Genomic DNA, 23,369 nt, shown 5'->3' with positions numbered 1-23,369 from the left:
TGACAATACCAGTATGACAACCTTCAAAAATATTAATTTAAATTAGACCAGTGTTGCATTGTTTATGTAAAAAAATGGAAAAATTTATAAACTGAAATAAATTTATTTTCTCAAATTAAACCTCTTTACAAAAAATAAAACATTGGTATAAAATTATTCACAAGTCAAAGCTGGTGTACGGGATGTTGAAAGTTGAATAAAGTTTTGATTATCCTGTAGGAATTTTTGAAATACAGGCGATCCTGTAAGAAACCTGTTACTTGTTATGGGATATTCCACTTTCATATATTGTTGTTGTTGTAATGCGATGGTCCCAGAACTTATTTCGTAAACTGCTGTTTTAGAACTGTAAAAATACGAAAATATTAGATTTCGAAATACATACAATTATAATAAAATAAAAATAATGTATGTAAATATAATAATAATGTAAGTAGTAATATAAATATTATAATACAATAAAATTAATGATAATTACTTAGAATAATCCAATAAACAATCGTTATCGTGATATACGGAATATTTTCTTATTCTTCTAATAGTGTCACCCTTATCAAAGTCAGTTTCATAATCGCATTCGTATAACTTTTCTATAATACCATTTTTATCTTTTACAGTCAAAATACATTCACCAGGAAGACCTTTCAGCTTTGGCCCCTCAGATGTCAATGGAACGAGAGTTTCGTCCTCTGGCACAATTTCGGCTATTCTAGTGTCGGCTTCTAAATTAGAATAGTCAAAGTTATCTTTACTAGACGTCGATGCTGTAGTTCTATTCAAGAACTTTTGTATTTCTGCAGTAACGTCACTATGCAACAGGTTTTCTCTAGTTCTTATAATAAAACGACTACAATACGCTTTCAATTCGTTGCTCTTCGACTGATAAACTTCGTTGACCAAGCTGATAAGATTTTTTTCTATTTCCTCCTTTTCTTTAGACACCTTTTTTAAACGTGCTTTGAGAAAAACATTATCTTGATGTGTAGCTAAATACAAGTGCTGAAAACTGACATACTTGGAGCGGTCTTCTTTTATTTGTTTTTGGGTGTCTTCAATGTATTTCAAAAGTCTGTCTTTAGCCATCGTTTCTATTTGATAACGCATTCTAATGTTTTTGTTTTCGTGAATAGCGGAAATCAGGAGTTGACCCAAATTCTTTCGTTCTTCTGCATATTCCTTAATTTTTTTTAATAATTCTAAATTAATTTTACGATGACGAAGCAGAGTTTTTCTTTTAATTAAATAGTTTTTTATTATATTCCTACAATACTCCCAGAGTATTGCTAAATATTTAGTGATTGTAACACTGGCATTGTAAGCGGTTCTTTTAAATTTTATATCCCTTAAAAAATTTGCGGCATAAATATTAATATGTATAATCTTTCGTCTAGTGAATAATATAATTTCTTTTTTCTTGTTGAATACGGATACCGCAAGAGCACCAGCAAAGAACATAGCGTAGTGGAACATAGCCGTGTTTTGATGTTCATTTTTGTTCATGGATTTTCTCAATTGTAATTCTACACTCTCTCTTTTAACTGTATTCGTGATATTCTCAGATTTAAATAGGTCTGCAGTGAAACCTGAAAGACCAAAATGATTGATAAGGGTTAGTAAATATACTAATAGTTAAGATTTTCCTTGAATAGAATAAGAGTTCTAGAAAGTAAACCAGTTAGTTATGGGAGGGAAGCAGTAGGGCATAAAATATTACTTAACAATCAACATCTAACACCCAACATAAGCATTTTTAACTATAGACTAACATTGTCAATGAGTATGTTTGTGTGCTTATGAATATTATTTCAGTATTTTTATGTTTATTGCAATTATATAATATGTTATGTAATGCGGCATTGTACCAACCTTTGTATTGATTTTCCTTAATACTTTCATTGTACAAGTCAATGCAACATACCGCCACCCACATGGCTAAACTCAAACCTACGAGCCATCTCAGTGCTAAATACATTGTAAATGCTCAGCACCTTAATTGCATAATTATCATTTGAAACTTAGATTTTGTACCATAAATTTTCAACATTATATTGAAACCATAAAAAATAGGAAAAGTTGACAATATGTGACATTTTCACAAACATGGACATATGGTACATTTTTTTGTTTTTGGCCAGTGACAGTTGATTTTGCTTTATAAAAAAATTAACAAATGATATCTCATTGATTTATTTTTTTGATTAATCTCAGCCAAAAATAAAAATTTAGGAAAACTCTCCATCACAAGCAGTAACAAACACTGATACTGCATTTTTATTTATTTAATGCCAATATTTCACACTAATTACTTGGATCATGGTCATCTTGAGACAACTGTGGTAAGGAGAAACTGTTGACAAACGACAAATAGTGGAAGATTAATAAATGGTAGTATATTTTTTTCAAGTACCACATTGAAAGAAAAGCTTTAGCAATTGATTATAACATTTTTATTTAACAAAAATATCTACAACTAATCTTATATGCCTGTTTTTAATAATTCTCCTATCTAATTCAAAGATCAAAATTTGAAAAGTTCTAGTGGCAGAAAATGTTACTACAATAGATAGGTCATTTATTAATTACATGCAATAAAGAGGAATAACTACAATTATTTATTTATCATCTTTTAATTTTAATATCCTCCTAAGCTTCACTCGTAGAGCTAGCCCTAATAATGTTGCATTCTTCTTGTACCACTGTATGTTATAATTCATGTGTGACTTCCAGTTCTTGTCTAGAAATGCTTTGTAGAAGACACTCATTTCATCTGCTGTTAAATTTGCCTTTCCTTCTGGTAAATTCTTCTTTAAGTATTCCTCTCTTTCCTGTAATTAAAGTATAAGATGATAGAAAATAAAAAGATGGAAGAAAGACTTTGTGTGTGACTGCCACAACTTTTCTGCTTAATAACAGCAGTGCTATACATTCATATTTGTGGCTGACCTCAGGTAGGAGTCTTATCTCATCCGAGGTTGAGAGTGAGATGGTGGTACAACATTAGGTGGACCGCAGACTGGTTTTCTACATCAATATTATTTACACAGTGACAAAAATTTACTGGTAAAATGTGCCAAGACAACAAAGTAGTAACATAAACAAAGTAACAAAGTAACCTGAAAAAATCTACCTATCTATCTATCTGAAAGTACCTGAAAGAATCTAGAATTGTGCTGCGTCCAGAAGTTCTGATTCCAATCCTGCACTTCGCTCCTCATTTCCCTGTACCTCTTCTCCAAGGCGGTCTCATCCTTCGGCTTTTTAAATATTACTTTTCGCAAATTCGACACAGGATCTGGTGGCCCTACCATATCACTTGTGATTTTGTGCGGGTTCGGCGGCTGTTCTGACTTGGTGTCCGACTTTATTGTGCTCGATTGTCGTATAAATAACAACACTTTGGGCCTGCTCGCTATACATATGCGTTGAGACATTGTTATGAAACTTCCCACTATTTTTCACTGAGTACTGATGATCAATGAATGTAAACACTATTTATTACGTCTTGGTATCTAATTCCTCTTCCTACATAATTATTTTCTCTCATCAACATTGTATTTTATCGCCTTAAAAATGTTATTACATGTTTTATTCTATGACATATTACATTATGTACATCATGACAGTTTATATGTCACTGTCACTGTTTATATGACTTTCAAAATCAGCTGATTCAACAGACTATTTATTACTATCCCCTAGAAATGTATCTTCCCTCCTCTTTCTTTTATTATGTCATTTATATTATTTATATGCACTTAACGTAGAAAGAGAAAAGATAAAAGTATCCCCAAATGCATTTTATTTGCGTAAATTCAAAATGATATATTTCCTTTTTATCTATATTGTATTTACAATCTGTTAATATAATTGAATTTATCCATAGTGACCAAAGATAATGTAGTTGTAGTCTGTTAGTTATGTCAATGTCACATGTCAATGAATGAATAAAGTGGATTTTCTTCCAGCGCCGAATTATGTAAAAGCGAGTTGATACCGCTGTATCTATTTACATATATTTATCAAGTGTATAAGCCTTACGCTTTAATTTATTGCATTTTATTCTAAACTAAAGTAGATCTACGATATGGCAAAAGGAAAGAAGGACGAAGTAGAAGATGAGTTTTCAGCGAAGTTGGACATGTGTCTTACTGATGGAATTATAAAAACAGGTATAATTTTATGTTTCATACCCGAATAGAATATTAAATGTTTTTTTGCATAATAAGTATTATTTTCTATATTTCTTTTTTGTGTTGTGTTCATTTGAAATTTCAAGGTAAGATGTAAAATCAAACTGCCAAGAATAGGTATGACCCAGTTGGGTCATAAACTATATAATTCAGCTTTTTTTATTAATTAAATAGAAGTGATATTTTTAAGTTTCCTCATATCTACTTAAGTTTATTAAGTCATTTTGATGTAAGGTTTATATAACTTGGTTCCCTTGTATAAACAATGTTAATACATGTTTCCATTCTGATAACTGATAAGATTCATCATTATTGATTTATATGCAAAATTATATTCAAATCTCTTCTTTACAGTACCTTTTAATAGACCAAGCTTGTATCATATTGGATAAGAATTGCTTAAAAGCAGTTACTAAAACATCTAAAGACTGAAAAACTGCAGAAAGTCATTTAATAATCTTCAATATGGTGTCTATTTATTTCAGGTAGTGGAGTGCTCCTCGGTGCCCTGACCTCTGTGTTGTTCCTGAAGAGGCGGAGATGGCCAGTCATAGCTGGCATGGGTATTGGCATAGGGCTTGCATATGCTAATTGTGAATATGAACTAAACCCTAAAAAGAAGAATACTGCCTAGTTATGTTTGTTTATAGTCTAAATGAGGTATTCACACTTGACTTTTATTTAAATATTTCTAGGTATATCATCTAATATTAATAAACATTAAGCACATCACTTTCACAGGTCACAACATCCATTCTAACAGCAAATGCTGTTGTTTAACTATTTTCTAGTAACAATATATGTAAATGATACTGTATATTGATTTAAAAGTTGTCACTGACTAGAGTTGGTTATACATGTCCACTTCTTTACAACAGCCACTAACAATGGCTAAAATGATCCAGCATTCAATTTATAATCTGAATCAATAAAGATTGTAAACTCAATTGTTATTATTCTGTGCTTGTAATTATTAAACATTTTTAATCTTTTTTTCATAATATGAGAGTAGCAGATAATCATGCAGTCATCTGTTGTTAAGTGGCTAATAGCACCTAATGGACCACTATGATCAATCAGATAAGATTACATTCCTACTAGAGGTCGGCCATAGATGCACTGCTACCCCTGAGGATTAAGCTGGAATGCTTTGAAAAAGTATGTGTGCCTTACCTCACACTACATTTATTTGATATGTTCATATCTATTTTTTCAGGTAAAAGAAGTAATAAAATCATGTGCAAAACACGTTGCTGACAATGTCTTGGTTGACTCCAGTAGACCACTTATTTAGAGAATAATGTAATTTTGTGTTGTTGTACAAATAATTATTTAATTATTATTACATGTAATGTCTTTTATTTTCATCCAGCAATCGTTTGAGAATTTAAAATAAATTTTAATACCTATTTTTTTGCAGTCTGTTGGAAGATTGTATTTTATCTGGGAAAAATTTAGAACTGAGTTGAAATGCATAAAAAAATTAAAATGTTATTGGTGCATTTATAGTCTCTACCACAGACCTATTCTGTGGTACCTAAAATAAAAATATTTATGTCCTCTATTCTTCAAAAGTTCAGTTTAAAATCAAATTTAACTTGTGTTTATTACAGTTATTTTACTTTTCATACTCGAAGAAAGTAAAAGTAAAAGTGTAAGATTTCTGATGATTTCATTTATGTATCTAGAAATTTATTATTAAAATGGTATCAATGAGTCTGGGTACCTATTAAATAAAACACAAGTCAATATCAATATTTTATTGTACAAATTGATACTGGAATAAAGATAAAGAATTTCGATATAGTGTTCTTAACATTAAAAATAATTTAGGAGTAACAGTAAAGTGTAAAGAAAGCTCTGTCAACAACCCATATACAGACACCCAAACACGGTGGAAATTCAACTATTAACACATGGCAACACAGTTCATAGACAAAAGAGCACAGTGCATGCTATATTATAAGAAACTAAATCGAAAATACTTTCGAATATGTTGAATATTAAATTTCCGATTAAAGTTACTTTATCAACCTTTCTTAACACATCTACACAACACTTGTCTTTTAACATCAAAAAATTGTTTTAAAATGCAATTAATATGCAGAACAAACCATGATTTCAATAATTTTAATGACGTCTTAGCATGTAAACCTAAATATATGAATGGCACAACACAAAAACTAATATTTATTTTTGTAGCATCACCTTGCTCACAGGATATAGAGATTGATTTAAATTAAAAATGTACATAATATGAACTTATGCAAAATGATACAATAGTGATTAAAATAAACATTTGTTAGAATAAAAAAAAAATACAATATAATAATAATAAAATAAGTAAAGGTATCGGAAAAATTGGAAGTGGCTTGTTTGGCAAGATTGATTAAATACTGGAAATTAAATAATAATAATTATATATTCAATGTCTATTACGAGGAGAGATTCTAAATAACTGATATATTTTTTCATGTTTTCAGTAAGTTCTTAAATAAATGTAATACATATTTGACCATGTTTTAATTGAACAGCTTGATTAACCGGTATGGCTATTTCAACATGTAAGTGTTTTCTTACTATTTCTAGCGGCCTTGATTCATAAGTCCCGTCTATCAATACTGCATGAAACAACCTAAACTTGTAAGTAAAGACTTACTTTTCGGCAAAGCTCCACACATATAGATCTTATATGGAACAGCGCTGAAAAATTAGTCATTTATTATACAATAATTACAATTTTAAAATTCGTGATTATAATAAAATAGGAGATGCTTACTTAAATAACATTTTAACAATAAACAAATCGCTTAAATACCACAATAATATTACAACTAACTTAATAACAATGAAATATTCAGCTATTATTTGGTAACACAATATTGACTAGTATAACATTGAAACATCTATAAACTGTTCCCAAAATTCATAAACATATAGGAGCAGCGTTTTTTACACGTATTCAACCCTTAACATTCCAAATATTATTAAGGAACAAGGTTTAATAATGGTCGATGACAATTAATACAATTGGTATAATGAAGACACGAGTAATACTTTAGGAATACATTTTAAACGATTACACTACGATTTGTCATGATTATTTGGCAACAATGGCAAGCTTTGGAAGTCGATTGGTTAAAATTATTATGATAATTCCAATACAAACGATGAAAACTAACAATCGATACGAAACTTTGTTTTTGTGTTGAAATGTTTTTAAACACACAAACCATTAAATCGAATTCAAGAGTTTTCACTTGAATTGAAAATCCCGTGTAGAATTTGTTCTTAAATGTAGAGGAAATTAAATTTCATTTCACATAATGTAATTCATGATCATAATTATAGCCATTACCGATATACAATATGCGCGCATGTAGCTGTATCGAATGCGATGAATCGATAAGGCACTTATCCGAATGTACACGATTGAAAGCGCAGTCTTGCGACAAAACATCAAGTTGTTTTCGTAAGCGATGCGTAATGTCATTGTTTACTCCTTACAAAGGAAGATTCTACCAAGTCAGGTACATCATACATCATAAAATTGTATGACAAAATGACATTATAAGAAAGACATTTAGAAAACTTCAACAGCGTGATTCAGGATATTTGTGCCGCCATCTACTGACGACAAACGGAAACTCGACAAATCAAACGACATCGTAAGTAGGCACTTCACACCTGTCTTATTCTTGTATTATTTTTAGAAACAATAGTAATTTAACAAATGTTCGACACACGAGACCATTTAAATCAAATGCCACTTATTAACTTCAAGATATTCGGCTCAGGCACTGATGTTAACTTCCTATCATTATATAATTAACTTATACTAATGTGCAGTAGCGGTATTTATAGCAAGAAGCGAGATTACATTTATCTATAGAAGGTAAAAAGATTTAAAATTTGTAAAGTGTACATTGAGGGTCGCGAAAGATATTAATTACCGTCATGTCCGAAAATTACAAAAACTTATAAACATGAAGGTATAAATAAAAATAAGCTGATGACACACGAGAAGATTATGATTTCCGGCAGGTTTAAAATTATTAAAGACTCTATAAAATTACTTTCTGTTGGAAACTTTAATATCAATCGAACTACGTCACAAAAACAAATTAAAAAAAAACGATTTCTCCTGGGAAAAACATGAGCCGATAGACACGAATATCTTTCGCGACACCTTAAGCACAAGTCACTCAGAAGTAACGTCGGACGAAGCTGGGCCATCAACATACTATGTTGTAAGGAAGTGCGTAAAACGTGCACTCTTACCCGCCCGACGTCCCTTCCGGGTGGCGTGCATATACAATAAATATTGTCATTACCAACTATGAGGTGCGGCGTGTATAATACTGTCCTTAGTTGAGATATACGACTAGATAGTGATACTGTGAATTGAAAAATAACTACAACGTCTATCGCTTCTCGAAACGTGAACTACGTGAATACTTGAATACATCAGGTAGGACAAATAGTGTTGAAGACACATTCAGATCCGTTTTATACATATCTCGCATTTTACAATTGTATGTTGGAAATGGTGATGGCTTCGTTTGTTGTACAATAAAACTAATTAGGAGCCTTATTCAATATTTATAGTTAGCTGATCGCCCCGAGGGACTTAATATTTTTTGAACGTATACGTAAACAATAGTCTATAATGAAAAACTCGCTAAATATTAAAATTTAATGTATATTACTACTTCTGTATAGTAGTAACATATATTATTATGATGTAATGAATGAGGCTCTCAAGGTAAATATGGTTTTGTAATCAAATGTAACACAATAATCATATGCCATGAACGGAAAAGTCCTATACAAAAATAATAACATTCGGGTTTTAAGTTCTTAATACCGCGTAGGCATAAGTTTAACATAAAGGCCCGGCCAACCAGAACGCGTATTTTAGCGCCGCGCTAGGAGTTAGCGCTAGAACAAAATCCTGACGCCGCGCTCTAGCGCCGAGGTGTGTTGTACTAGGTTACTACTGAGCGGTCACATAGAGCGCGTACGCGTACGCTTGTCGCGCTCGGCGGTCTTGTCGCCGGGCGTTGTATTTTTTTACAGATTTGCATACAAGCGTCATTTTATGGGAAAAATGACGCGCCCGCGTACGCGAACGCGCTCTGTGTGATCGCTTACAAGTAACTCAGTACAATACAACTCGGCGGCGTCAGGATTTACTACTACCTCGGCGCTAGAATACGCGCTCTGTGTGTCCAGGCCTTAATTTGCATCAATTTATTTTCAATGACGGTTTGTTTAAATGAAAGAAAGTGACAGTTTGATTAAGAACAACAATCAAATTGTCTTATGGCTTTTTAATAAACTTTATTAAAATGAGTTTCAATAAACAAATTGATTATTAAGTTTTACGACCAATGAAAAATGTTCTTACAGAATGTAATTGCGTTACTTTGATACTAATGATGCAAAATTGTTATAAAGTAACCATGCATCTGTCCGGTTCATATATATAACTTTTAGAGTAAATAATTTGGTTTCTAATCTAACACAATATGTATATTGTATAGTACAGTCAGAGAAAATATAGGAAGTATTTATTATTATTAATAAAATAATACATTTAATTCAATCCATAATAATATATCCGGAAGTCCAAACCTCACAGAAAACTACCAAAATTCCATAAATTACACTATTTTTTATCATAACTTTCAAAATTCAACAGTTATTGGAAGAAAACTTACAATATGAGTGATTTATTAACCTGAAGACTGATTCTACTAAAAGCCTAGGAAACGTGCAAAGAATAACATTAATGTTCGTTATTCGTCGTAGTCGTTCTATCCAAATTTTGGTGACCAAAAATCGAAAATTGATAATTTCAAGTATGAAGTAATTGTCAAATATCGATCTTTGGTAGGCTAAACATGGATCGATTATTAATAACGCGCGTAAGAGCGCTCTTAAAAGTCGCGCGTGTCTCCTTTCACACGCGCGTCACCCGCACCCATGCTCAGATCCTGAAGACACTGCAGCGAGTTTAAGTGGCGTAACTATAGGGTGGCAGGACTGGCACAATGCCATGGCCCCCGGCGCGGCGGACCAATCAACCACTAAAGTACATATTAATGAGCGAAAAATTCTTAGGGCCCTATGCAATGAATTCGCCACGGGTGTCCTATGGTATAGTTACGCCACTGGAGGCCAAATAAATTACGAGTAACTCGTACATAGCAGCGACGTAATTCACGTGTGAGTGGGACGCGCGTGCGAACTTACACGCGAGCAACAGGAAAAGCGCCCTAAATCGTCATATTTACTTAGAACGGTTATATTATTAATACTAAATAACAATAACTCTATGGCAAGACCTAGTAACTTTATTAAATCCTTAATAACATCGTGAGTATTTGTATTTTAGTAGAAAAAGTCATCAGGTACCAAATTGGACTTGGAAAAATCTTACAATAAAATCTGGGCAGTACAGTAAATTGAAAATACGTATCGGTTTAACTAATATTACAATATAATCTAATCTTGCAATTCAACAATGTAGATTGGCATAAAGTCATAAAGTCAAATAAAAAAACAATTGCGAGCACATTTTGGTCCGGTAGATTTCGAATTTAATAACAAAAGAGTTCATTTGGTCCTTATTAACGTATGGTCAAAGAGCTTAATGCTTAAATCAAAATTTATAAGGAAGTCAAATAAAGATGCTTTATTTATTCGAAATCTAGTCGTGATTGTTTTTAAGGGGGTACTACACTCAAGCGATCGCGGGCGTTGTCGCACGTTGTATAGTTCAAATCAGATTTTCGATACATCTAGTATCAATTCTATCTTATGTAGTCATAGATTAGTAAAGATTACTCACGCCTAACAAGAAAATGTGCCCAGTTTTGAGAATTGAAATAGTTGCGTAAAAAAGTTTTGCCACGTCTCCGTGCTAAAATGTTCCCTAAAATATTTGAAATAATTATTTATTTATTACGTAAATTACGTAAATTAGTTATTTATTCGTAATAAAATAATTTTTCTCTAAAAATGTTTTTATTTGTCAAGGATTCAAAAAAAGAACTTACTAAAATAAGCCATTTGTGGCTTCATTCAATTTCAAGGCGGCGAAGTATCTTTACTAATCTATGTATGTAGTATTCATTGTACAGAACATAAAGCTTCCATTTTTTCGATTGATTGTGGGTAGGTGGATCCATAGAACACAATGTAACACTGAAAGCTGACAGCTACCTGTACTTAGACGTTGATCTCATGAGTGTAGTCATACCTTACACTCGGTTCACACGGCATTTTACTGCACTTTTTTAGCAGGACAAATGTTATCGAATATACAATGGCACATACATACGCTGCTACACACGCAATGTTCACACGACGTTAGTACTGTGGAAACATACACCGCTAATCACGTTAATGGAAAATTCAAGTGACATGTGAAGTGAGAAAAAAAGACGTATTCGGTTTTCAGTGACGCCTTGAATTTCTGCCTGTTTTGTATTGAAGTTGTAATGTTTTTTTTTATTTAGAACGATTAAAAACCAAGACATCGCTGTGTGCACCCAGCCTACCCCCACTCCAATAACATGTTTAAAATGGAACAACAAAACTGCGCAGTACAATGGCGTATGAACCGAGCCTTACATCTAGACGTGCTCGACATTCTATCGGTATATATTCGTAGTGTACGTACAAGTGCGCGCTCACTTGTTGGTCATGTCGGGCCAGTAGTTCACGTAGTAGCGATGCGTGCTGCCCTCGAACAGGCGGTCCAGCCAGTTCTCCAACCCGTCAAGGAGATTTTCTGCAATTTATATGTATTTTAGTTAAATTAATTTTATTTATTTGTGTGGGAAGATCTTTGCGCTGTAGTCAAGTACTAGAAAAGTTGCAAACAGATAAACATTAGGTTTTAGCATTTATAGTTATTAAAAAGTTATAAATACATTTTTTTAAAACGGTTATGTAAATGTAACAATCGAGTTGCAACAAGTCATTATCTGTTCATTAAACATTTTGATTTCCAAAAATCAATTTAGAAGGCAGTTCGTCATTGGTCTTGCTTATTTATTATTTGTCAATCAATATCTATCTTTTATACTTATTTCAATAGTCTATGCGTGTCAATATATGGCGATCGTCTTACCCTGCAGCAGCACAGGCGGGTCGGCGTTGTCGTCGGAGGAGGAGTCCGGGTCGGTGTGGAAGCCGATGAAGGCGCCCGCCTCGGGGTCGGCCAGGGCGCCGCCCAGCGCCCCGCCCAGCGAGCCGCCCAGAGACCGCGTCATGCGGTTTATGCGCTGCAAGACAAATCAATTTATTTTATTAATAAACACATATTTATATTTAATATCAAGACACAGAATAATAATTCAATTTATTTTAATACCCTCAACTAAACAACTTATGTCAATTCTATGCGCAGCGTCAGAATTAAAAGAGTAATTTGCCAATATACTAAAATAAGTAATAATGATACACTATTTCACAAAGTAACCGAATGAATATGCACAACGCCATTTGCGTAAGTGAATTACGTCGCATATTCCGCTTCACGCTCTGCCGCTATCTTTAATGTGTGTCAGCCTTTAGATTTGTGTGAGCTTTTAATTGTAATTAACCACTTATCTGCTACCACATCAGTTCAGAGCTTAATAGTATTACGGGGAGGGGGTACCTTGTGCGGCTTGGCGCCCTCCGGGTGCTTGGCGTGGTATATGCAGAAGTAGTTGCGGTGCGGGTTGAGCGCGAGCACGGTGCCCACGCAGTTGCGCGCGTTGACGCGCAGCTCGCCGCCGCCCAGCGACAGCTGCAGCACGCGCCGGAACCACTCCACGCCGCGCTCCACGCACAGGTACGCGAACACCAGCGTCTTGTTTCTGTAAACACAACACGTACATATAAAGATCCACCTTCCATATGTGTGGCACCATGCGAGGCAGTGATGCCTGCACAGTTAAGTATACTATGTTAGTTGAATCGGCTGTAAATGTTCAATGGTTAGTAGATGGTTAGAATGATATTAGCGGGACGAAGATAGCGCGAGACCCCTCTAACATCTGTCCGCTGCCCGCTCTCGCCCACGAGGATATAGCTGTGTTAGTATACTCTTACGTTGCTACGGAATATACGCTTGTAGTTATGAGCAACAACTTCAGAGCAGTCTGGCGCGGACTATATATATGTAACAATTGTATCTGTAAACCTCATAAAATAGTAAATACTAAAAATGTTTACATAATGTTGCATTTTTATATATTTTCTATATATTTTTATTTTTTTACGTACTTGCGATAAGGCCATACGATTTTGTGGAATTTCGACAGTAGCTGCACCTTGCTTTGCATGTCCACTAGCAACACAATCGTGCGGCAGCCTGGCTTCAACAATCTGAAATTTTAAAATCCAATTAATAATAATAATATATACTTGCGGTTAGAATCATAGAACCTATGTCCATGGTCCATGGGCGGGGGACCACTTATCAACTGATCTATCTAAAAGTGTCGGTCGAAAATTTGTTGATAAGAGTGGCGTTAGTGCAGCAAGTTAACAAGTTAGAAAATTGAAAAAAAAGAACATTTCCTAAATGGTTTTGTTGGTTTTTGAAAGTTGAAGTTTTGTATACTGCAGTTGTACCAACTACTCATACACCAAAATTATTATAACATTCAACTTCACACTGTTTACAACTGCTATGGACATTTTGTACACTAGCGCCATTTTGATACATTTTCGAACTGTTATTTACCGCTTACAACTAGACTTTGTTCAACGATCGATCGATTCGATCCTCCATATTAAAAGGTCTCCTACAGTCTCTATTATCACAGTGCTCACCGTACAAGTCCGTTGTACTTCTCGGCGCGCAGTTCGTGCAGCCTCATCTGCGGCTGCGCGTCGTTGTTGTTCCGCCGGGTGCTGCCGTTCTGACGCCGCCGCTCCTCCTTCTGACGCTGCACTGACTCCTCCTCCATGCGACTGTTGGACGTTTTACACACATTTATTATATTGTGCAGCTCAACTTAATAATATGTATCATGTTTGAGTATTTTCGTTAAGAATTAGATTCAATCTTTAGGAGCAGTAATTTCTCGGTAATCCATTTTATACGGAATTACAATTCTATTTGAATTTAACATCTGATGCTATCATAGGAATCGGTGATCGCCTGTTATTAGATAGATAGCATGCATCAATATCCAATTTAATCATAACTTTGCATCCCAAAAGTACCAAACAATTAAAGCACCAGTAAGAAAGTCAGTACAGAAACGATTGCTCACGCCGACGCACGCCTCTCGTCGCCAGCGACTACCGCCACGGTCATTTGTACGCTACTAGGGCAAAATGATCTCTCCCGCTAAGCTAAGTGATCACGTCTGGGAAGCGAATGTGTTCTAATTTTCACAGTCCATAATTTGTTTATATGAAAATCCGCTCTGAAGTTGTTGCGAGCAGGTGTAGTCATACAATTTGCTAAGGCGACGCGATTCATTACTATATTCAGAGCGGACTAGCAGTTTTAGGCGGACTGTACGTTACGTTACGAAGCGGCGGATAGCGCTCGCCGCGTGCGCAGGAACGCCGCACCGCGCTGGACCTTCCGTGCTCCGATAGTCACAGTTCGTAATTTGTATATATGGAAGATATTGAAAAACCTTTCATAGCGCGATTCAACATCGTGTGGCGCCATCTCTTTAAGAATAATCACAGTATACGTTACTCACACGAGGTACGCCATGAAGTAGCCGAGCGCGAGCACGGCGGCGACGGTGGCGAGCACGGAGGCGGCGGAGAGCGCGCGGCGCGTGCGCAGGAAGGCGGCGCCGCGCTCCGCCCACTCGCCCGCCGCCGACACCAGCGCGCGCCACGCGCCCACCGCCGCCTCGTCCAGCAACTCCTGCGAGATGAGACGTTAATACTAGGAAACTACTAGGGGTGTGCGAGTATCGTTCGAATCGAATCGAATCAAATATCAATATTCGATTCGAAATTCGAATCGAATATTCGAATACAAGAGAAAATAATTTGAATTTTCGAATTATTCGAAATTCTTCGAAAAATTCGAAAGTTTTCGAATAATTCGCGAATTAAGGGGGTATTCTAGTCTAGAAGCATGAATTTCAGGTAATTTTTTGAAGTGCCGTAAAAAAAGTAGGGGTGTGCGAATAATTCAGTATCGTATTTATTATTTTTGAACAAAAAATTGTAGCAGAATTTCAAATCTTGATTTTTCATAATACATACTTTATTTGCTATAATATAATTTTTATTATTTCATTATTTAAAAAAAAAACTACATATATTAATTGTTCTATTTTTGTAACTATATGGTTTAAATAAAATGTATATTGATTTTTGACTGTTAAATTTTTATTCGAAAATTGAAAATAAGAAACCCTGAAAAAATTCGAATTATTCAAAAATTTTCGGATTATTCGAAATTTTTCGAATTATTCGGGAATTTTCGAATAATTCGAATTTTCGAATTATTCGATTCGAGTTTCGAATCGAATATTAATATTCGATTCGGAACGAATAATTCGTAAGTTCGAATTATTCGCACACCCCTAGAAACTACCCAAGGTGGTGTTTTAATCGAAACCGAATTTCGACGTCCGTCACTGTTGTAGCCAAAACAAAAGCTTTCCTTTTTAGACTTATTAAAATTTACACAGTCCTTAAAGTCTAGAAATTTATATAGACTATTAATAATTATCGAACGACATCGGCTTTTTGTTCAAATGGGATATATAAAAACAAAAACATAAATCTGACTCGTTACACGTGGCTCGTCAGCGTACTGAAGTTTAAATAGATAAGACATGCTTGCTAGTCAAACATCCTCGTACGGCCAACTGTATGATATTTCACTAACAGAATATGCTTCGGCTCTACCGAAAGATTCAGGCGATTTTTGGCCTAAATTTAACCAAGACAAAGAAGCACACATGAATTACCTGAACATGAGCCTCATATGGCACAACTTCACTTGGCTTCAACAGTCTCTTCACCAACTGTTCCAGCGCTCTTTTAGTCTCGTTTAGTCTTTCGTGATACCTATAATCAAAAAAATATTCATAATTATAAAAAAAACATCTAGTCTATGATTAGGTTTTTTTTAGTTCACTATAAAAAAAAATTGACAAATATTCTAAACAAGATATTCTTCATAAATAGTTGAGGTTTATTGGAAGGACCTAATAATTATTTATTTTTATGGAAAAAAAATATAATTGGGTTTGAACAATAATGCTTCATAAGAGTTCTTTAACTAATATAATACCAGAAAGCACTAGCTGCATTGAGACTTTACACATTTACCAAATCGTGTATAGAACCTACCGCACAGCCTCCTCCCCCCGCGCGCCGTCCGCCAAGTCTGCGCTGGAGCAGTGCGCGCACGTGGGCCAGCTCTCGTTGAGCCACTCGTACTGGATGCGGGACGCCTCGCGACGCCATATCACCACGATGCGGTGCTCTACGTCCGATATATCTATACCTGGGGATATATCACGATGTGTTAAGTATTATTTGTAAGCAGCGACGAGAATAGCTGTCAGTGTTTTTATGTAAGAAAAAAATATATTTGGGGCTGGTTATGTAGGGGGTAGCAACCATCGAGCGGACTTCTTGGTCGTTTGCTACTTTAGGTTGTGTATAAAAAATTTATAAAAATTATAATAATAATATTTGTTTATAAAAATATTTTTGTAAATAGAAATGGCTCAATACTTCAACAACTATTATTGATCATCAAACCACTGCTGGCCCACTGTTGGGCATGGGTCTCCTATCCGAAAGAGAAGGATCAGATCATATTCCACTGCGCTGGCCAAGGTCGAATTGACTAGACTTTTTCGAAAACTATTTTAATTTTTCACAATGGTTTCCTTAACCATTTTAAGCAGATGATAATTAATTTCTAGTACGCATTGTACTGTCATTGTTTTTTCGGCAAACGCAATATTCAATGCGGGAAAGAAGCAGCACTATTGCAGACGTTTGGCAGCAGCCCCTACACTTTTTTTTTAAATTTATTTATCATTTAACAAAAGTTACAAAAAGTACAATAAAATAGTATGAGAAAACCACAAAGGTTTATATTACAATGCTATTGCCGAGTTCACATCTATTGTTAAATAAGTAGGAGCGGTGTAACCGATCATTTCAAAATAATAAATATGTTAGTAGATTAATAATACACTTCAAATTAGGAACACTGCTACATGATAAAATTTTTAAATAAGATTTTAATTGTCAATACCAAACTCACCGGAGCCATTAGCGAGCGCGTTGACGAAGTCCGGCTGGGCGTGCGCGTACACGTACGCGTAGCGCAGGCGCTCGGGCGCGCGGCGCGCCAGGCGGCGCAGCTCGCGCACGCCGCGCCCGCGCAGGTCGCGCGCCACCAGCACGCAGCACAGCCGCCGCCGCGCCGCGCGCCACTCCACCGGGCACACCGTGTCCAGCACGCTCTGGAATACACGTTCCCATATTAAACCATAGATAAGTGTAGATCTCACCGCCTTGTAATTGAAGGAAGCCATTAAATGGATTAAACGACTGACAGTTCTGTCAGCCATTTAATGGCTGTCATGGGTCAATTTACGCGGAACGATGCCGACATGTGCAGTAAGGTGGTGCAAAAACACGAAATCGAAGAAAAAGTGAATATCGTTTCATTCGTAAATCATCTTAAAACTACATTTTTTAAACATTTTTTAAACACGAAAATAGATGACAGTGACAATTTTAATTGTCAAAACTGGTAACATTTTCTTGTTAGGAGTGATTAATCTTTACTAATCTTTGTATTAAACATTTAAATTGTGGAATATACGACAGCAAAGTATAGTATTTAAGTAAAGACAGTATTTCCTTAAGCATACTATGTGCAAGCAATTTATCACGATAAAATCGCATTTTGGCGACCAGTGTATAAGACAGTATGTGATCATATTATAGTTACTGAATGAAAATGTTGACTAATATGGTTACATTTGTAGACTTTAAAAAAAAGATTGAGTAAGTTTCCCACTAGACAAGATCAAAGGTAATATTAAGTAGGTATGTTTTTATTGAAATAACATTAACAACAATCGAATAAGAGCACAATTGTGCATCAACTGGAAAGGCGGTTATTTGAACTGATATTTTGTTGTAGTTAATGTTATCAATTTCACACTTTTAAATTATTTTTTCATAAAAACAGAATCAAATAATTTTCATTTTAACAACAAGGCAGCCAGATCAAAATGTGACAATATTTTCGCGCCATTTGTTTTATTTCTAATGTCATATTTTTCTTCATTATTAAGTTAATCAAGACCATCCAATCATCGATCCTTATGGAAGAAACCCCTTACCTGCGAAGAAAGCCTGGGCAGTGTGAGCATCTGGTTAGCCTCGATCAGCTGTCGCAGCGTCTGCGTAGGGATCTCGGTGGTGCTGACGGTGGCGGCCGGCTCCACGCTGTCCTCCTTCAGCAGCACCATGGTGTCCATGTTGCGCTGCACCTTGTACCGCGCGCTCACGTTCTGCGTGTTCGCCGCTGTTAGGTCCACGAATCTGTGTGGCAAATGTGTTGAGATTGTAATTTTTTTTTATCAATATTATTGAAATTATTTTCTGCTTTTCGTATATTCAACTATTGGTATGGATTTCAATGTCTCACGTTAGATGTCCAAGATCCAAAAGAAAAAAAATTACATACATTACATCATTCAATTACATCATTCATTATTAAATGCTTTAATATTTTAAAAAATATATGTTGTGGAAAAGTTAAAGAAGTTTTTAAAAGCCTACCAATTCTTGGTCAACATGATATACTGAGGGCTAAATGGGTCTCTCTCTGTGATGAATCCTGTGCTCAACAGTGACTCTATGATAATACACTAAACATATGAGTAATGATCTCCAATGCAATTTAATTTAAAACAATTAGGCATAGCTTTTGTGGTTTATGCTGACCACCCTATATCATAATCAAACAACACTAAAATCCTTTATTAGAAAAAAATGATATAGCCGAATACAATAGAATAACGCTTTCTACACTCACAGCCCCACACTAGGATTCCACAGGACACAAACATCCAGACCCAGAACAGTTATAAAAATACATCCGTCTAGCCGGGGATCGAACCCGGAACCTTTTACGCGTCAGACCGGCATGGTAACCGCTTCGCCGCGGGTCGTCAATAACCTTCTCCTTTTTAAAGACTGTTAAAACAACAGATCAAACACTTGACTCACGCGAACGCCACTCGGTCCCTGTAGTGGTACGCGGCGACGAGGTACCGCAGGCGGATGTTGGGCCGCTCCTCGAAGATGAGCGCCTTCACGCGGTTGTCCTCAAAGTCGTTCACGAACGCGTCCACGTTGTCGTCGTTCAGCTTCGCCACCAGACGGTACGGGAACTTCCATCGGATGAACTCTGTGGGGGTAATGGTATAGTTATGATTGTTGTGAATAAATTTATTGCCTTAAATCAGCGTTTTTCAATCCTTCTCATGGTACGACCCCCTTAATAAACGAACATATTTTGCGACCCCTACTCTCCACAATTCCTACTTATATTTAATTATGTTACCAACATGAAGCCCAATCAAAATGTTTGTTAATCAAATAGTTTCATAATTAGTTAATGATTAAAAACATAAAAAAAGAGATTTTATTTTTTATTGAATTTTCGCTATCCCACACTTCCACACTTCAATATTTATAGAAACAATTTATATATTATTTATAAGTGTCTTAACATTTCATCTGAAATAATTTACTATGTGTTTAACTAGAGATTGTAATGTTTTGAATTTTTCACTACAGAAAACCTAATTTTGCACATCCGAATGGGTGGGACATAAGAAAAAAAATTAATCTTACGACTTTTGTATACACATTTTTAACAAGTGTTCAATAACTTACCCAGTATCTTGGGCAAGGACGACAGACTCTCCTTATAGAGATAGTTGTGCCTATCGAGCACGAAGGAGAGGCACGGCACGCCGTGTATGCCGACGCGGCGCGCGAGGCTCGCCTCGTGTCCCGCGTGCACGGTGGCCACGGTGACGCCGAGCGGCTGCAGCGCCTCCACCAGCCGCCGCCACGCCGGCGCCGAGCGCACGCAGTCGAAGCACCAGTCCGTGTAGAACAGGATCAGCGCGGGCGTGTGCACGCTCTTCTCCATTATGTTGTTTTCGAAATGACTGTCCAAATACAACATAAGTGACGTACACTTTCAAATATAATATCAATTAAGACTGGTACTAGAATTTAGATGGAAATGTGGCATTGTTGGTTTGTTAAGATAGATATTTTGTAAAATAGCACTGCTGTTAAGACACACAATACACTTTTCAAAACAAAAAATATAAGACATAATCAACAATTCCAATAATTCAAGAATTATAAGAACTAAAAATGTGGGGGACATTTTTTCCTTTATATACACCCATAACACGGGTCAACATGAAATTTGACTTTGATTGCAAAGCATTAAATTTCGGTAGTTTAGGTCGTAATAAGACGGAAAAAAAATATATGGCATGAAAAACTTTGCTTTTGTGCTTAGAAGACTGATTGAACGAAATTTTTAAAAATCTCGGATTTTAATTTTTGATTGAAAATCAAACTATTGAAATAAAAATGTTTATTATTTTTATTAAGTTTTACTATCAAATTAGCTTACTGAAAAGTGGAAAATAACTTAAAAGTGCACACTTTTACTTTTTCTTTTATGTTCATAGCTACTTTCTCTCAATAAACCCCAAATATAGTCGCCCATCATGTTTTCATTGTATTGGCCTCTTGATAGCGTTGTTCAAAATTCATGATGTCACAAAAGCAAACTTTATACCGAAAAAAGGTATTTTCTTTTCGTTTTTGTGCATAACTAACTGGAAAATAATAGTATAAACTTTAGGACAAAGAACGAAAATTTTTTTGTAGAGTCGTGATAATTAACCCTTTGGTACTGCAACCCTTTGGTACGTTGGTTATGCAAGCTTCAACTACTTGTATTCACTATGCTATATTTATGGTCATAAAATGTGACTTACCGTGCTGTAACTGATAGTTTGTGGAATGATGTTATGTCTTGATCTGGAGTCCGGAAGTGGGAGTTGAAGAACTCAAACGGGTCACTGCTGAAACAAATTTATATATGTTTGTTAACCATTCCAGTAATCAAATCATTATTCCTAAAGGAATTTATCAATTGTGCCAAGATGATTCGCTTTCCGATGATTCGATGATTGTATTTATTAGCAGGATACTTGAAATATCTGAGAGAGTGAGTAATGATGAATGAATGAATGAACATTTGAGTAATGCACATTTCACACATTCCAATGTGTTGCATTACCAATTTAAATGTAAATTCCAAAATTTTTACCTGACTCCAAAAAGGACTTTGTTAAGAAGATCTGTATTCAGTTTTATTCTTGTATTTTTTGAGTCTGTATTTTTTTGCATTATGATATATAGAACTCTTTTTTTACTTACTCAACATAGGTAGAATGGCCATTTAATTAGTCCTGATATGTCCTAATAGTCCTAATATGAAAAAAAAAACTAGTATCAAACCTGAACCGTGCGTACTGGCTATAATCATGCCGAGGTTTGTACATGTGGTCATCTTCATTGGTGATGCCGTACAGGTCATAGGCCTGTCGCCGCTCGGTGTCCGACAGCAACTCATACGCCTGCTTGATCTCCACAAAACGTGACTCTGCTGTAGGATCTTCATTTTTATCTGGATGCCTGTGGAAAAAATATGATTTACAAATTAGTTTTTTATTTATATCTCTGAAGTCAGGTCAGACACTGACTTGTTTCTTCAGATGACATAAAATTTTATTATATTATATTCAATCAATTCTGTACTTCTGTACTTAGTAACAGAACAGTCTTAAAATATTTATTTAGAAGACACGTAACTTGGCCTAATTTTACATAGACTTTCCATTTGAAGGCAGATACTACTGACACAGGTATATTTCGAAGTCATAATGGATCCATAACCTGCCTTGCTTAGTTTCTATAATATTATTATAATATCTACATTTAATAACTATTAAATAAAATATAGAAAAATAAATCTAAAAGTATCACAAGGATTACTAGTTTTCATAGTAAATTAGGTCAATTAAACTGAACACAAAATTCTTTAATTTTTGGTTCTATTACACTAGAATTTATAGTTAAAATAATTAAAAAACTTATTAAAGTGCCTTATGGAATTTACTAAGCTCCAATATTCAGATGGATACCAACCATAATTACTTAGTTAATTAGATGACTATTATAAGTAACATATACAATTATAATGTTACTTTAAAATACTTAGAACAAACCATTATGATAATGCACATCCCTCTGATTTATGCGATGTTATCGATCCCGAAAACTATTCTTAAATAACTGCAGCTTAGTATAATGATTGTCAAGGATACATTGTTTCTATGCAATTGTTGTATTAAAATGCTCTATCTAGGGCACTTATTAATGATAACGCCATTATCTTAAACAAACTTACCACTCTTTAGCTAGCTGTCGGTAGGCCTTGCGGATATCAGGCAGGGTGGCCCGGCGGTGGATCCCAAGGATCTTGTATGGGTCCCCGATCTTCTGCGCCGCGGCCACGCAGCACAGCAGCACCAGCAATCCACACAGCCATCGTCCTCTCAACCCCATGCATTTCCATTGCATATTATTACCGATGTCTTCAACCCCTCGACAGAACCACCGCACTAAATAGCTTTCATACCGTCGCCGCGCATTCCATGACAAAACACGTTACTAACGACAAATTCACGGGGGATTTTACTTTGTCTTATCACTCATCCGTCTTAAAATAGAACGAGATGGCTCAAAATTCGTAAATTCGGGAAAATCAGAAAAATTAGAAGTTACTAAATGTCAGATTCAATAAAATATAGATGAGGAATTGGTACAACCAATTACAGATGTAATAAAATTACAGCTATACCAATTTTTAAACTTAGTTTGTTACAAAAATCTAAAAAATGCAAATATATTATCATGTTTTATTGTTATTAGAATAGAAACTAGAATAAAATAATATATTGTATACTATTTTGTAATATTGAACATAATCAGTAGAAAGGAGCGTTAACTGTCACTTCTGTTGCCAAGTTAACTTTGACAGCG

At 35.1% G+C, this 23,369-nt stretch overlaps 4 protein-coding genes across 7 annotated transcripts; 1 reads left to right on the top strand and 3 right to left on the bottom strand.

Annotated features, from left to right (window-relative positions):
* Positions 1 to 66: 66 nt before the first annotated feature.
* On the bottom strand, positions 67 to 2,139 carry LOC140753525 (uncharacterized). The gene is made up of 3 exons (XM_073088199.1): positions 1,867 to 2,139; positions 479 to 1,583; positions 67 to 346 (listed from the first exon to the last, which is right to left on the bottom strand). The coding sequence occupies exons 1-3, from the start codon at positions 1,970 to 1,972 to the stop codon at positions 154 to 156; spliced, it is 1,404 nt and encodes a 467-aa protein (XP_072944300.1). The 5' UTR covers positions 1,973 to 2,139; the 3' UTR covers positions 67 to 153.
* Positions 2,140 to 2,432: 293 nt separating this feature from the next.
* On the bottom strand, positions 2,433 to 3,631 carry Coa8 (Cytochrome c oxidase assembly factor 8). The gene is made up of 2 exons (XM_073088203.1): positions 3,150 to 3,631; positions 2,433 to 2,825 (listed from the first exon to the last, which is right to left on the bottom strand). The coding sequence occupies exons 1-2, from the start codon at positions 3,429 to 3,431 to the stop codon at positions 2,613 to 2,615; spliced, it is 495 nt and encodes a 164-aa protein (XP_072944304.1). The 5' UTR covers positions 3,432 to 3,631; the 3' UTR covers positions 2,433 to 2,612.
* Positions 3,632 to 3,919: 288 nt separating this feature from the next.
* LOC140753057 (MICOS complex subunit MIC10-like) lies at positions 3,920 to 5,537 on the top strand. The gene is made up of 3 exons (XM_073087428.1): positions 3,920 to 4,169; positions 4,676 to 4,850; positions 5,407 to 5,537. Exons 1-2 carry the CDS (start codon positions 4,085 to 4,087, stop codon positions 4,822 to 4,824), a joined length of 234 nt encoding a protein of 77 aa, XP_072943529.1. The 5' UTR covers positions 3,920 to 4,084; the 3' UTR covers positions 4,825 to 4,850; positions 5,407 to 5,537.
* Positions 5,538 to 11,202: 5,665 nt separating this feature from the next.
* Positions 11,203 to 23,119, bottom strand: l(3)80Fg (dnaJ homolog subfamily C member 16 l(3)80Fg). 4 transcript variants are annotated; one of them, XM_073088005.1, is made up of 15 exons: positions 22,735 to 23,119; positions 21,783 to 21,959; positions 21,257 to 21,343; positions 20,124 to 20,404; positions 19,452 to 19,632; positions 18,560 to 18,761; positions 17,467 to 17,668; positions 16,536 to 16,692; positions 16,151 to 16,250; positions 14,918 to 15,090; positions 14,028 to 14,168; positions 13,476 to 13,577; positions 12,865 to 13,066; positions 12,334 to 12,487; positions 11,203 to 11,991 (listed from the first exon to the last, which is right to left on the bottom strand). In XM_073088005.1, the coding sequence occupies exons 1-15, from the start codon at positions 22,905 to 22,907 to the stop codon at positions 11,891 to 11,893; spliced, it is 2,433 nt and encodes an 810-aa protein (XP_072944106.1). In that variant the 5' UTR covers positions 22,908 to 23,119; the 3' UTR covers positions 11,203 to 11,890. The 4 variants fall into 4 exon arrangements, with proteins under 4 accessions (XP_072944106.1, XP_072944107.1, XP_072944108.1 ...); XM_073088006.1 differs by having other exon boundaries at positions 21,257 to 21,340; XM_073088007.1 differs by having other exon boundaries at positions 21,798 to 21,959.
* Between the last annotated feature and the right edge of the window lie 250 nt (positions 23,120 to 23,369).

This window comes from Epargyreus clarus, unplaced genomic scaffold, assembly GCF_041222505.1.
Source record: "Epargyreus clarus isolate Ecla_fem2 unplaced genomic scaffold, WU_Ecla_fem_2.2 ptg000026l, whole genome shotgun sequence".
NCBI lineage: Eukaryota > Metazoa > Arthropoda > Insecta > Lepidoptera > Hesperiidae > Epargyreus > Epargyreus clarus.
This window is presented reverse-complemented; position numbering and strand designations above follow the sequence as displayed.

Coding starts and splice junctions, on each gene's coding strand:
- LOC140753525 (XM_073088199.1), bottom strand. CDS start 1,972: ATGTATTTAGCACTGAGATGGCTCGTAGGTTTGAGTTTAGCCATGTGG. Junction 1,584..1,866: donor TAAGGAAAATCAATACAAAG/GTTGGTACAATG, acceptor TTGGTCTTTCAG/GTTTCACTGCAGACCTATTT. Junction 347..478: donor TGTTTATTGGATTATTCTAA/GTAATTATCATT, acceptor GTATTTTTACAG/TTCTAAAACAGCAGTTTACG.
- Coa8 (XM_073088203.1), bottom strand. CDS start 3,431: ATGTCTCAACGCATATGTATAGCGAGCAGGCCCAAAGTGTTGTTATTT. Junction 2,826..3,149: donor ACAATTCTAGATTCTTTCAG/GTACTTTCAGAT, acceptor CTTTAATTACAG/GAAAGAGAGGAATACTTAAA.
- LOC140753057 (XM_073087428.1), top strand. CDS start 4,085: ATGGCAAAAGGAAAGAAGGACGAAGTAGAAGATGAGTTTTCAGCGAAG. Junction 4,170..4,675: donor TGATGGAATTATAAAAACAG/GTATAATTTTAT, acceptor TATTTATTTCAG/GTAGTGGAGTGCTCCTCGGT.